Here is a 14,649-nt window from a genome sequence, read left to right on the forward strand (position 1 = left end):
GTAGGGCTGCTTATGGGGCCGACCCACCCTGAGCCCCACACCGCGGATGGGACCCCCGGATCCGTCCCCCAGCTCCATACACCCCAACTTTCTCCTCTTCCCCATTTTGCCCCATTGCATCCTACAACCCTCAAACCGGCCCCACAGCTTCCTGCCCCCCCCCTATGGGTCACAACAGCCCGAGGGGCTCTGAGGGGTCTCCCGGCCCCATAACAGTGGGACACAGCCCCATAGGGTGCGTGACCCCGAGCAGGAAGAGGCAGCCGCTGTTACCCTTTGCTCCTTTACAACCTACAAAGGTAATGGGGACAAAGTCTCAGCGCTGCAGCCCCGCAGCCCCACATCGCCCCACATCGCCCCATTGCTACACAGCCCCACATCGCCCCACATCGCCCCATAGCGCTGCCCCCACCCCCCTGCCCGCCCCATACCTCGCCCCGGTGCATCGGCCACCCCGCACGGCTACGGGATCGCTGCAGCATCCCGGCTCTATGGGGTCAGGATGATCCAATGGGATCCGAAATGTTGGGACCCCCCCAATGGGCGCAGTGGGGGGATGCTGCGCTATGGGGAGCGCTATGGGGAGCGCTATGGGGCTGGGTGGCTCCGCCGTGCGCTTCCTGTCGGCGTTATGGGGCGGAAGAGCAGCGCTGCCCCAATGCGGAATCACCTCGTGGGGGGGCTGTGCATATAGGGCTGTGCATATAGGGCTGTGCATATAGGGCTGTGTATATAGGGCTGTGCATATAGGGCTGTGTATGTGGGGCTGGGAAACATCCCATAGGGTTTATCCCACCTGGGCAATGCCTGCACCCCAAAGGTGCTTGGGAAAGGTGAGGAAAGCACAGCGACAGCAAAACCCCACAGCTCTGCCCCATAGCACAGCACGGCCCCATAGCACAGCACAGCCCCATAGCACAGCCCCATAGCACAGCACCGCCCCATAGCACAGCCCCATAGCACAGCACAGCCCCATAGCACAGCACAGCCCCATAGCACAGCACAGCCCCATAGCACAGCACAGCCCCATTAGCACAGCCCCATTAGCACAGCCCCATTAGCACAGCTCTGCCCCATAGCAGCTTATGGGATGAGCAACAGAGAAAACCCCAATGGCAAATCTTAAGGCAACAGGGACGGGATGAGAGTGTGGGGCTGAACATGGGGGGTTTGAATGTCCTCTGTGGTGTGGGGTTGGATTTAGGGTTGGCTTTAGGGTTAGGGTCGGGTTTAGGGTTGGGGTCGGGTTTAGGGTTGGGGTCGGGGTCCTGATGGTGACATTGGTCCCCCCCATAAGTCCACGAGTGACCCCAAAAGAGTTGCTGTGCCATGGGGAGGCCATGGGACCCCACTGCCCCCGCTGTGCCCCACAGAAGGGCCGCCCCGACTGTCGGATCCCCATAGATCGGGGATCAGCCCCACACCCACCCCACACAACGGACCCCCCCGAAGGGCCCCTCTTCACTTACCTGGTGGGCGCTGCTCGCTGTGGGGTGGGACCCACCTGCTCCCCTCCCTCCCCAGGTGCCACCCGCCCCACAAGGGCGGAGCTGCCGCCGTTTCCCTGTTAACCCTTTTCTGCCTCTTTTCGCCCCATAACAGCGCCGGGATGGACGGACCCCATGGCCCCGTTGTGCAGTGTCACATAGGGGGTAACGCACCCAGCAGCCTGCCCCACAGCCTGCCCCACTGCACCGCCACTGTGGGGTCCTCAGAGCCCGACAGGGGTAACTGGGGGGTGATGGCAGTGGGGGGACGGGGCTGATCCTACAGCCCCACATCCAGCACCCATTGCAGGCACTGCCCGTCCCCACGGCCCCTATTGGCACATCCAACCCCAAAATGGGGGGGAGGCCCCAGCCCCAAATCCCCCTGTGACCCAAATCCCCCAGTGACTGTTGGGGGTGGAGGGACCAAAACCCCACAGGGATGGGGACAAAGAAAACACATAGGGATGGGGACGCAGGGACCCCATAGGGATGGGGACATAGAAACCCTAAAGGGATGGAGAGACAAAAACCCTATAGGGATGGGGTTATTATAGGGACCCTATAGGGATGGGGACATTATAGGGACCCTATAGGGATGGGGACTGCAGGCCCTGGGAGCCCCCATCCCTGTCCCACCCCATAGGGAATGGGGACACCAGAACCCACAGGGATGGGACACAAAACGGTCTGTGGGCACCGAACTGTGGGGTTCCCAGTCCCTGCCCCACTGCCACCCCCAGGGATGGCATAGCGTGCCCCATAGAGATGCCCATCCCCTACAGCCAGCCCCATAGGGGACACTGATGGGACCCAGGGATGGCATAGTGTGCCCCATAGATGCCCATCCCCTATAGCCAGCCCCATAGGGGACACTGATGGGACCCAGGGATGGCACACTGTGCCCCATAGATGCCCATCCCCTACAGCCAGCCCCACAGGGGACACTTATGGGATGCCACATACCTGCGCGTCCCGCCGTCCCTTCGCGTTCTCCCTGTGCTGTGGGTGCCCATAGGGCGCCATGTCATGGTACAGCGGCTGTGGGGCGGCCATGGGGGGCAGCTCCTTGACGTACTGAGCTGGGACGTAGAAGGGCCTCGTGTCGCCATCCCTGCGGACGTGCCACCAGTGCTGGTTGGTGCGGCCCAGCAGCACGTAGCGCTCGTTGGGTTGGATGGACACCACGGAGCCGTCCTTGGCGCGATACTCGAAGCCGTATTCCACCAACACATAAACCTCCTCCGCCTCCATGTTGGCCCTATGGGGCACAACGGGGCCCGTCCCGCCTCGCCCCGCGATGGGGCCCCGTAGCCCAACCTATTTCCTCCTCCCTTGAGGGAGGGATGGGGCCATGGCGGCCACGGGATGCGGCGGTTCCTGAGGCAGGAAGGGCCCAACCCAGCGGCACCGGGGTCTGTGGGGAGGGAGGGGGGGACTATGGGGTCCTCTGTGGGGTCGGGACCCTCTTGGTGCCCCATCATGGCTGTGGGGTGGAGCTGTTGGGAGGGGGATGTTGTTATGGGGTTTGTTTGCTTGTGGGCTCCTCTGCCTTGGCGATCTGTGGGGTTGGTGGGCATGATTGTGGGGGTCCCCAATGGGGTTTGTCTTCTTTGTGGCGGTGCTACTATGGGGTGGGCAGGAGCACCCCCAGACCCACTGCTGGGAAGGGAGAGGTAGGGGGAGTAGTTTTAGCTATGGGGCCAGGGGCACTCATCGTAGGAGGTCCCAATGGGGGGTTCTGTCCTCTTTCTGCCCATTCATGGCTGTGGGTTTGCCTTGGGGGATCATTATGGTGGGGTGTCGTCGGAATCGTGGGGGTCCCCATTGGGGTTTGTCTTTTGTGGGGGGGGAGACATTTGATCCCAAAGCTCCTCAATGGGGTTTGTCCCTTCGTGAGGTCCCATATAGCTCCAGGCATGGGGTGGTGCTATGGGGTGTTGCTATGGGGTGCTGCTATGGGGTGCTGCTAGGTGGTATGGGGTGGGCAGGAGCACCCCCAGACCCACTGCTGGGAAGGGAGAGGTAGGGGGATGTAGTTTCTATGGGGCAGGGGCACTCATCATGGAGGGCCCCAATGGGGTCTGTCCCCTCTTGGTGCCCCATAGCGGCCCCATGTGTGGGGTGCTGCTGTGGGGCAGCAGATATTGGATCCTGGGGGTCTGTGGTGGGGCTGGTCCTCTGCTGGGGTCCCCACATGTGGTGCTGTGGGGCGGATGGATGGAGGGACCCCCACCCCACAACTGGGAAGGAGAGGGGTGTGACACTGGTCCTAGGGGGCTCCAATGGGGTCTGTCCCCTCATTGGGGTCCCATCATGGCCCCTAGAGTGGGGTGGTGGGCTGCGATCCCAAGGGTCTCCAATGGGGTCCCAAGTGTGGGGTGGCGCTATGGGGTAAATGGGGTCAGACCCATGGCTGGGGGGTGGGAACACGGCACTGAAGGGCTCATGGCGCTGATCCTGGGGGTCCCCAATGGGCTCTGACCCCTCATGGGGTCCCAATACAACCCAATGTGTGGGGTGCTGACCCCGCTATGGGGCAGGGAGGGACGGCGGCCCCAAATAAACCTCATGACACTGAAGGGACAGGAAAATAAAACTCTCTTAATGGCCCCAAAAGGGGCCGGGGGGGTTAAAAGGGCGGCAGAGCAGCTCTGCCCCACAAGGCACAACGTCACCGTCCATACAAAACCCCACAACCCCAAAACAGCCCCGAGCTCACCCAGCCCCACAACCTGGGTCCCACTGACAGCGCTGGGATGGCAGCTGGCCCCATAGCCAGCCCCATAGCCCACCCCATAGCACGGCCTGAGAGCCCCATGGAGCCGCATGGGGGACATTGGGGTGATGGCAGTGGGGAACAGCACCAACCCCAGTGGGTGGCATTGCACAGCCCCGCGGCCCATTGGCACATTGACCCCTAAGTGTGGGGAGCCCCCATCCCCTGTGCCCCAAAGGGATGGAGACCAAAACCCCAAAGGGGACATAGAAACCCCATAGGGATGGGGACATAGAAACCCCATAGGGATGGGGACATAGAAACCCCAAAGGGTACACAGAAACCCCATAGGGATGGGGACTGCAGCACTGGGGAGCCCCTGCCCCATATCCCCCATGGATGGGGACACCAAAACCCCCCCCCATATCACCGCATCCCATCAGTGGGGCGGCAGGGGGTGGCTGCAGCCCCACAGCCCCAGCTCAGCCCCATTGCTCGCCCACCCCCCGTTGGCTGTAGGGTCCGACGTCTGGTTGTGCACCACGTGCAGCCTTTGGGTTTTTGACCCCATAAGGTCCTTTAGGGTCCGTGTGGACGTCATCCCCCACAGCCTCTATGGGGTGGGCCCCACATTTCCTTCCTCCTCCTCCTCCTGTCGCTGTCGGTACCGCTGGCGGCGCTCACAGCGTGGGCAGGACGCGGCGCTGACCCAACAGTCCCGATGGAAAACAGCCCTGCAGTCCTTGCACCTGGAAAACAACCCCAAACCCATAGGGAACAAAGCAAACCCATAGGGAACAAAGCACAGAAGGGGGATGGACACCCCCACCCCAGGCTGCCCCCAAAGCCCCAGCGACCCATGGAGCCCCCATGGATATAGAGCCCACCTGGATTTGAAGCCCACCTGGGAATGGAGACCCTATGGATATAGAGCGCACCTGGACATGGAGCCCACCTGGGAGTGGAGCCCATCTGGATTTGAAGCCCACCTGGAAATCATGGAGCCCACATAGAAATGGAGCCCCCATGGAAATAATGGAGCCCACCTGGATATAGAGCCCACCTGGGAATGGAGACCCTATGGATATAGAGCCCATCTGGGAATAATGGAGCCCACCTGGATTTGGAGCCCACCTGGAAGTGGAGTCCATCTGGAAGGGGAAGATGGCGGCGCCGCGGGCGCAGATCTGGCAGATGAAGCCCCTCTGTGTGCACAGGTCGCAGCTGTAGACGTGGTGAGACGCAAACTGGATCGCGGAGAGCAGGAAGGGCTCGAAGGTGCCGTCGGAAATCTGTGGGGCACGGCTGGGTTATTATGGGCCTCAATGGGGGCAAATGGTCCTGCAGTGCTTGGAGCATGAGGTCCCCCTCCAAGGCATCCCATCACACCCCAATCCCATCCCAACCCACCCCAACCAATCCCATCCCATCACACCCCAACCCGCTCCAACCTAACCCACCCCAACCCAATCCCACCCAAATCCCACTCAAGCCCACCCATCTCAGTCCCATCTCAGTCCCATCCCAATCCCTCCCACCACGGCACCATCCCAACTGATCCCATCCACACACCATTCAACCCACCCCAATCCATTCCATCCCAACGCCATCCTACCTCAACGCCATCCCAAAAGATCCCATCCCAACCCCATTCCACCCCAACACCATCCCACGCCATCCCCACTCAACCCACTCCATTCAACCCATCCCACTTCAACCCAACCTCATTCAACTCCATCCATCCCATCCCCAGCCCATCCCAGCCCACCCCAACACAACCCCATCCAACAACCCATCCCATTCCCACCTATTCCAGTCCCACTCAACCCACCCCATCCCACTCCAATCCAATCCCTCAACTCCACCCATTCCATCCCAACCCCATCCCAGTTCAACACAGACCCATTCCAACCTACCCCAATCCCATCCCTACCAATCCCATCCCATCCCATCCCAACCCCATCCCATCCCATCCCAACAAACCCCATCCCAACCAATCCCGACCCAACCAATCCCATCCCAACCAACCCCATCCCATTCCAATCCAACCAATTCAATCCCAACCTAACCAATCCCATCCCAACCCCACCAATCCCATCCCATTTCAACCCATCCCATCCCACCCCCATGATTTCAGCCCCAAAGCCACAGTGATAACAGGAAACAAAGAGAAGAGGAACGCAGTGGTGTGAAACCCACATCTGCAGAAGGGCCCCATTCCATCAGCCCCCCATTCCATCAGCCCCCCACGGACACACGTCTTGGGGCGCTCACCTGCTGCAGGTCGGCCACGCTGAACTTGTGGGGGCACTCCAGGAGGTAATTCCTGTCATCGAGGCTGTAAATAAGCACAGAGAGGAGCTGGGTGGGGGCTTCCCACATCCCGGAGGGGTGAGGAAGAGCCCGCGGGGTGATGAAGGCTCCTGGGGAGCGTCAAGCTGACGCCGCGCCAAGTCAAGGCATCGCAGATCCTGCCATTGAAAATTGTTTGGGAGCATTTCAAAAGGGGGAAAAAGAAACGCTCTCATCTGTTTGCCCAGGTGTTTCCTGTTCAGCCCCAGCCAGGAAAGAGCTTCCTCCGGCCCATCCCCCTGCGCCGCCCCACGGACACACGGGGAGCTTCCTCCAGCAGATTCCATGGGGGGGAGAACAGCCCATATCCCATAGGAACGGCTGGTAGAGCCTGGGGGGGTCAGGGGCAGCGTGGTTTGGTGGGGGCAGGATGGGGGGCACAGCTTCCATCTGACAGCGCAGATGTGGGGAGGAAGGTCTGTGATCTATGAGGTCCCTTCTGACCCAACCATGCCCCAATTCTATCGCTCTCCCATCTTTTAGGTCCCTTCCAACCCAATTTCACCAAGATTCCATAATTCTGCAATCTTTAAGGTCCCTTCCAACCCAACCATTCTCTGATTCCATCGCTCTCCCATCTTTAGGTCCCTTCCAACCCAACTGCACCATGATAATTCTGCAGTCTTTAAGGACCCTTCCAATCCAACCGTGCCCTGGTTCCATCGCTCTCCCATCTTTCAGGTCCCTTCCAACCCAACTTCACCATGATTCCATAATTCTACAATCTTTAAGGTCCCTTCTGATCCAACCACGCCATGACCCCACAGTTCTCCAACCTCTGAGGTCCCCTTTAACCCCACAATGGCAGCAATGGTGACAGATGAAGCGAGGCAGCCCCCAGCACCAGGCCCTCGTGTTGCTCACCGCTTGCTCAGCTCCTTCAGTGCCCCACTGCGACACACACTCAAATAATCCCCCAACAGCTTCAGCTGCTCCCGGCTCTGGCGGATGCGCCTCATCCTCTCCACGTGGTCATAAAGGCTCTCGTTGACCAACTTGAGATCAATCAGCGGCTGCTTACGGATCTGGGTGAGGAACTTCAGCGCCTGACGGCAAACCTACGGCACACAGAGGGTGAGGGGTCACACAGAGGGACCCCCAGGTCCCCCCCAGGCATGGATCCATCCTGCTCACCCCTCTCTTGCTCAGGTCCCAGTTGTGGATGAGGCGGGAGGGGATGACCAGCTCGTCGTCCCGGTGGCAGCTGTCGCAGTAGTAGAGCCCGGAGTAGGAGCAGAGTTTGGGTTTGGCAAAGGAGAAGCCGATCTGCCTGGAGCAGCCTTTGGGGAGCAGAGAATAGAAGGTAAGAGGGGACCCCTGGAGCTGGGGGGAGATGTGGGGTGAGACATGGGGCAGGAAAACCTGGGAGGGGGGTGGATGAGCGGTAAAGCATGTGCCAGGGGGCTTGGGGTTCAGTTAGACCATGACAGACCAACGTCACACACGAGGCATCGTGACCGTTCCTGAACCCATCTCACTTTTAATCCATTATTTAGATGATCTTTAAGGCCCCTTCCAACCCAATCTTACTCAACACAACTCAACCCAACTCAGCCATTCCATGGCTCTATGATCCTTAAGGTCCCTTCCGACCCAACCCAACCCAACCCAACCCAACCCAACCACTCCATGGCTCTACAATCCTTAAGGACCCTTCCAACCCAACCCAACCCAACCCAACCCAACCCAACCCACTCCATGGCTCTTTGACCTTCAAGGACCCTTCCAACCCAACCCAACCCAATCCAACCTCAATTCCATGGCTCTATGATCTTTGAGGTCCCTTCCAACCCATCCATGCTGTGATTCCATGGCTCTGTGATCTTTGAGGTCCCTACCAAACTGTGCCTCTATGGATTTAAAGTGTTTATTCCCCCCTGCCCTTCATTTAGGACATCACAGCAGCACAATGTACTCCCCCCTGCCCACCCCATCACCGGGGATGGGAGAAGCAAACACTGAGATGTGCAGCCCCAGGAGAACCTGGCTGAGCTCCTGGGGACGAGCTGCAGCGCTCTGACAGCTGCTCCATCCCAACGGAGTCATGGGGACAGGAAAACTCCGGGTTCTATTTTTAATGGCTTCACTTCTCTAAAACCACCAATGCAGCGTCGGTGGGTCGGTGTCTGCTCCAGGGAGAGCCAGGGCCACCCCATCACCCTCCAGAAAGCTGCAGCATCCACTTAATTGCAACCTGGAGTGCTCTGCTAATGTTTTATGGAGCTCAGGTGGTGAATATCAAACAAAGAAGCCCAATGTTTCTTGTCCTATCCCAGCACAATGGGAAAGCTCTGCTGTCCTCATGGGTGTCAGGGCTGGAAGGAAGCAGAGACCTGAGCAAAGAAATGGGGAAGGGGGGGATGGGTGTCCTCGTCTTCTGCTCCCCTGTGTTGGGAGGTGGAAGGACACGGCCTGGGGGGAAGGCAGAGAGCGAGCAATGGGAAATATGGAACAAAACAGATGAAGAACCTGCTGGAGGGGATGAGAAACAAGGCTGGAGCGAGAGAAAAGCTGAAGGTTAATGATCTCAGCGAGGTACAGAACAAATTACAGCTCCCATAGAGGTCAGTGGGTGTTCTGCTATTAAAGCAAGAGGAGGTGGAAGGTTGAGTGAACGCTGCACCAACCAGATGTCACACCCAGAGCAGCCCTACAGGAAAAACTGCCCTGCTGCAATGCATTGCCTTCGAGCACGCCTTCCTTGGGGCTGGGGGCACCATGGGGGTCCAGCAGGTCCACCTGAGGTCGCTTAGAGCCCATCTATTGCCCACCCTGTGTATCTCTCAGGCAGCAACACAGCAGAGTGTGGTTTGATGCACCCCAACAGAGCATGGTTTGATGCAATGGGGGGATGGGGATGGAGATTTGGTGCTGGGGGATTCTCCTTGTGCCAAGGACACCATGAAATCTGGCCCTGCAGCCCAACAGAAGGGCACCACCATTAACCTGAAGCTGCGTTCCTCCCTGTAAACCAGCCCCATCTACCTGCGCAGATGAAGCTCTGCGAGTCCAAGCCCTTCTCCACGGGGATGGCCACCAGGTACTGCAGCAAGAAGCCGTTCTCCTTCACCGTGCTCTTCAGCAGCACCTGGGAATGGCCGTCCAAGCTGCCCCCCAGGGTCAGCGCCTCCTCGGCTGCCTCCAGGTAGGAGCCCAGCACGGCTCTCACCAGCTCCCTCCACGCTGCCGCCTCCTGCGCGCTCTCAGCCTGCAGTTTGAGCACAGCTTTGGAGGTGATCACCTTGAAGAAGGAGGGTCCCCCCAGGCTGGTGTCGGGGAGGATGTCCTGGATGGTCTCTATGCCGTAGCTGTTGCTTAAGATTTTCTCGTTGTTCCTCACTTTAAAGCACTTTAAGGTCTCCAGCGAGAGGGAAAAGATAAAAGGGACCCACATCTTATCGACGTCTGCGTATAGAACAGACTCTTTGATGGCATCCAGCTCTGGTTTATGGGGTAGGGTCCAATCCAAGCCGTTCCCCGCTGTCTCACACTGGGGCAGAGCGCAGGGCTCGCAGCCATCCCCGCCGTCCTCATTGCACTCCAGTGTCTCCCATTCCTCCTCCTCCAGCTGCGGGCGGCACTTGCGCAGCGCCTCGCGGATGCGATCCAGCCAGTCCTCAGCCTCATCCCTGCACGGAGCCCTCAAGAACAGCTTCTTCCCCAGGAAAACCAGCTCGAATCTCCCATCTGAATGCGTCAGTGCCAGCGACTCACAGCGCAGCAGGGAGAAGCTCTCGACGCAGATCCGGTCCTCGTGGTCCAGGAAGAGCCGCAGCTCCAGCGGCGACAGCTCGCAGGAGAACTCCTTCCAGATGCCCATGGCACCGCGGCGCTCCAGGGTGCCCAGCTTCAGGAGACCCCGAAAAGGGTTGGAGAGACCTGGGGGGGAAAGGGGATGGATTGATGGGAGCTGGAGTGGGGAGGGAGGAGGGACAGGAAGGGGCTCAGGGTGTGAGCAGAGGGACTGAGGGTTTGGTGGGAGGTGGATGGGGATCCCTGTGGGAGATGGATGGGGATCCCAGTGGGAGATGGGATGGGGATCCCTGTGGGAGATGGATGGGGATCCCATTGGGAATGGTGATGGGATCCCAATGGGAACGGTGATGGGATCCCATTGGGAATGGTGATGGGATCCCAATGGGAATGGATGGGGATCCCAATGGGAATGGATGGGGATCCCAATGGGAATGGATGGGGATCCCAATGGGACATGGATGGGGATCCCAGTGGGAGATGGGATGGGGATCCTCGTGGGAGATGGATGGGGAACAGATCTCAGTGGGAGATGGATGGGGATCCCAATGGGAGATGGATGGAGAACAGATCCCAGTGGGAAATGGGATGGGGATCCCAGTGGAATACGAGACAGAGAGTGGACCCTGGTGGAGTATGAGATGGGGATCCCAGTGGAATATAGTAAAGGGATCCTGGTGGAATATGGAAGAGGACCCCAATGGAATAAGGGATGGGGCAGGAGCTTGGAGGACTGGCTTGCTGCACCCCATTGTGATCCATACACATTTTGGAGGCTAAGGAGGGTGTAAAGGAAATCTGTGCCGTGTGGGGCAGCTGCACCCAGAGCATCACGTCCCCTCTCACGTGTCCCAGCATTGCCCCATAGGCTCCCCCATTGCCCCATAGGCTCCCCCATTGCCCCATAGAGCCCCAGCTGTGGGCCTTTCAACTCAGCAATGAGCTGCTCTGAAATGGGTGACAGCTCCGACTCCCCACCGGACCCACAGCGGGGCTATGGGGCACACGCACCCATCTGCCGGCGGTGCACGACGCTGAATCCCTTCTGCTCCCTCTCTGGGGACAGCCTGGGGCCCTGCAGGGATGGCCCTTCCAAATCCAAAGCACTGAGCAGCCCCGAGGTCGGGCCCCCCCCGGCCCCATCGGGCACGAAGCCATTGGGATCAGCCGGGATGTCATCGCTGTCTCCTGCTGAAGGTCTGTAGAAATCGTCTTCCGAGATCCAACTCTTCCTATTCTGTGATAAAAGAGACGCAACAGAATGAAACAGCCACCAACCAACTCAGACACATCCACTGCGACCCCATGCACACACAGCTGGGCTGCAGGGCAGGGACACAAAGTGGGGGACATGGGGACATGGGGGGGAAGGACTTGGGGTGTATGGATGGGCCTGGAGATCTCAATGATTCTACATATGGGCACAGCGGGATGGGTTGGAACTGAGAGCACAAAACCACACTCAGGTTGGTTCTCTCCCCCTATAACCACCGAGGGGCTCAGGAGAGGAGCTCAATAATGTTGGCTCCCATTAGGACTGACCCCCCTTTGCCTCCCAAGGGCGTTTTATCCCAACTATGAATAAAAACACGATGGGAATCGGCAGCAAAGAGAAGAGCAGGAGGTGCTGAAGGCCCTGTTTACTTGGGGCTGAGGAATGCAGGTTGCTGTGTGAGTCATGCCCAGAGCTGGAGGGGGGTTTCCTGTTGACACGTATGTTATCCATAGATTAGTCAGGCTGGGCCCAGGCCAGGAGGAAGCGGAGGAGACTGGGAAGGAGCCAAAGGAACATGGACACAAGGGAGAGATGCTGGAGGGGGGGTGGGAAATGCATCCCCAGCACTCGTTGTAATGGGGGCTGTGGGCTCAGACCCAGGACGGCTCAGTGGGATCTGGATGCTGAGAATGGATTTGGGCATTATTTACAGCAGAAATGCTGCTGGCAGCTCTGTAGATGAATGCTTGGAGTCCAGAGATGCTGCCACCCCCTTCACCCCCCCATTAAAGCAGGATGGATAACATGAGGATTGTGGCTGTGACACCTACCGGGCAGCCCGGCAGCGGGGAGCAGAGGGGTTTGGCAGCGGGGCTGAGCAGCACGCAGCCTTCCTTCCCCTCATCCAGGCTCCTTGGGGTCGGGATGCTGCCCTCATCATTGGGGACAGTGCAGCCATCGGGTGCTGGTGGGGAGGGCAGAGGGTCCTGGGGGGGCGGTGGGGAGCAGCCCAGCACGGCCGGGATGAGCCGCTCCGATGGGGCACCACTCGGCTCAGCCTTCCTGAACTCGGACAGAACCCTGGGAAGAGAAGAGCAGTGAGAAGAAAGGGGGGGTGCACCCTCAGAGACCCCACAAAGGATGCCCTTCCTAACCAGGTGAGGGGGTTTTAATTAGCCAACAGGGTGAGCTAATGAGCCCAGCTGCTGCCAATGGAGCTGTTTGCAGGCATTGCCATGGCCCCAGCTCAGAGCAATGTCACACACAAGGCATTGTGACCGTTCCTGAACCCATCTCACTTTTAATCCATTATTTGGTTGACCTTTAAGGACCCTTCCAACCCAACCCAACCCAACCCAACCCAACCCAACCCAACCCAACCCAACCCATCCCAACCCAACCATCTCCATGGTTCTGAGTCCTTTAAGATCCCTTCCAACCCAACCCTACTGGATCCAACTCAACCATTCCGTGGTTCTACGATCCTTAAGGTCCCTTCCAACCAACCCTACTCAATCCAACCCAATCCTACACAACCCAACCCAACCACTCTATGACTCTACAATCCTTAAGGTCCCTTCCAACCCAACCCTATTGGATCCAACTCAACCATTTCATGGCTCTACGATCCTTAGGCTCCCTTCCAACCCAACCCTACTCAATCCAACCTCAATTCCATGGCTCTATGATCTTGGAGGTCCCTTCCAACCCAACCATGCTGTGATTCCATGGCTCTGTGATCTTTGAGGTCCCTCTGTGAGCAGACATTCCCACGGCCCCAGCTCAGAGCAAACCAGGGTCAGGCTGAGGATTGAGTCACGGGTTCTACATTGGGATTATCATCCCTGCCCAGAGCCTGGAGCAGGTGACACTGCGAGGGATGGGGAGAGCAGAGCTCTGAGCCATGGGAAACAGCCACATTCAAGTGCTCCAAAGCTCCTAACGAGCCTGTGCTGAGCTCCAGCCAAAAGATACAGCCACGCTGCTTCTTTTTGCCTTTCCAAGAGGAAAATGTTGTTAAATAGAGAGAAAACCAGAGGTGAGGAGGGGACTCACTCTTGCAGTGACCTGTCCAGGTCCTCGGCCGTGGCCGTGCCCAGGTCGGAGTCGCAGGACAGCGGCTCGTCGGCGCTGCGGGCGCAGTGGGGCTGGGTGCTGTCGGAGCCCAGGCTGGAGGACAACTGCGATGAACCCGTGGTGTTCAAGCTCAACGAGGACGACGTCCGCGTGGGTTTATCACCAGCCTTACCAATGGGCAGCGCCGGGGGCTGGATCTCAATCTCATCAGAGCCCGAAGATTGAGAGATGGAGCCCAGAGATGCTTTTCTCTGCGGTTCGGCCGCCGGGGGCTCCAGCAGCTCGGACACGGGGCACAGCCCTGATAGGGACAGGGGGGTGACGGTCCATTCATTGAGCACAGCCGACTTATAGGACAGCTGGAAGGTGAGGGACGACAGGCCCTGCAGGTAGCTCAGCAGGAACTCGCACTCCTCGGCGTCCAGGAGCAGCGCTGGGGGCTGGTAGAAGTCGGGTAGTCGGGAGCGCTCGCGCAGCAGCAGCTTTAGGTAACATTCCACCAAACCATCGTTCAGAGCCAACCTCAGCCAGGCCCGGCAGCGACCCACGTCCGTGGTGATGAAAATGAGCTGCTCCAGCTCCGAGATGATGTTCCTGTTTGGAGGGAGAGAGGAAGGAGAGAAGAGTGAGGGTGTGAGGGACGCGCTCCCATAGCGCTGCGTTATGGGCTGTGGTTTCCTATGGGGTAAAACATCAGCTCCTGAACTGACCCTACATTAAATCTATCGGGTTCAGCCACTGCTGGGTGCTGCCCTATTGGCTGGAGGCATCTCCCCTGCTTTCACGTGGGGAAGGGAGCAGAAAACCCATTGGAGTCACCCATTGGAGTCACCCATTGGAGTCACCCATTGGAGTCACCCATCAGTGAACACCATGCATCTGAGTGCTGCAGCAATAGGAGCACAGGGGCGCTGTGTGAAGCTCCCCATCCACCCTCACCACCCTCATTTTGGCTGCTTTTCCCCCAAAAAACCCCAGCCTCCCAGCTGGGAACAACAGGGCAGGTTGGTTGGCTTTGACGGGCAGAGGAGAAACACCTTGAGGGG

The 14,649-nt window shown here is 58.9% G+C and overlaps 2 protein-coding genes across 6 annotated transcripts in view; both read right to left on the minus strand.

Annotated features, from left to right (window-relative positions):
- Window positions 1-2,806, minus strand: part of ARHGAP27 (Rho GTPase activating protein 27) — a 13,482-nt gene extending 10,676 nt beyond the window's left edge. For 2 of the 4 annotated variants that reach the window (XM_015885538.1, XM_015885537.1), the window contains exon 1: window positions 1,470-1,796. In XM_015885538.1, the coding sequence (XP_015741024.1) occupies window positions 1,470-1,781 (312 nt within the window). In that variant the 5' untranslated portion in view covers window positions 1,782-1,796. Of the gene's footprint in view, window positions 1-431; window positions 887-1,469; window positions 1,797-2,453 lie in introns of those variants that run through there. The other 2 variants (XM_015885539.1, XM_015885540.2) reach the window with 2 other exon arrangements.
- A 1,264-nt stretch (window positions 2,807-4,070) lies between these two features.
- PLEKHM1 (pleckstrin homology and RUN domain containing M1) overlaps window positions 4,071-14,649 on the minus strand; it is a 25,085-nt gene continuing 14,506 nt past the window's right edge. For both annotated transcript variants that reach the window (XM_015885536.2, XM_032440889.1), the window contains exons 5-13: window positions 13,583-14,197; window positions 12,358-12,607; window positions 11,323-11,548; window positions 9,544-10,437; window positions 7,693-7,838; window positions 7,423-7,616; window positions 6,481-6,544; window positions 5,341-5,498; window positions 4,071-4,955 (exon numbers count right to left, since the gene is read on the minus strand). In XM_015885536.2, the coding sequence (XP_015741022.1) occupies window positions 4,820-4,955; window positions 5,341-5,498; window positions 6,481-6,544; window positions 7,423-7,616; window positions 7,693-7,838; window positions 9,544-10,437; window positions 11,323-11,548; window positions 12,358-12,607; window positions 13,583-14,197 (2,683 nt within the window). In that variant the 3' untranslated portion in view covers window positions 4,071-4,819. The remainder of the gene's footprint in view (window positions 4,956-5,340; window positions 5,499-6,480; window positions 6,545-7,422; window positions 7,617-7,692; window positions 7,839-9,543; window positions 10,438-11,322; window positions 11,549-12,357; window positions 12,608-13,582; window positions 14,198-14,649) is intronic.

Source organism: Coturnix japonica, chromosome 27 (genome assembly GCF_001577835.2).
Source record: "Coturnix japonica isolate 7356 chromosome 27, Coturnix japonica 2.1, whole genome shotgun sequence".
NCBI classification, from domain to species: Eukaryota; Metazoa; Chordata; class Aves; order Galliformes; family Phasianidae; genus Coturnix; species Coturnix japonica.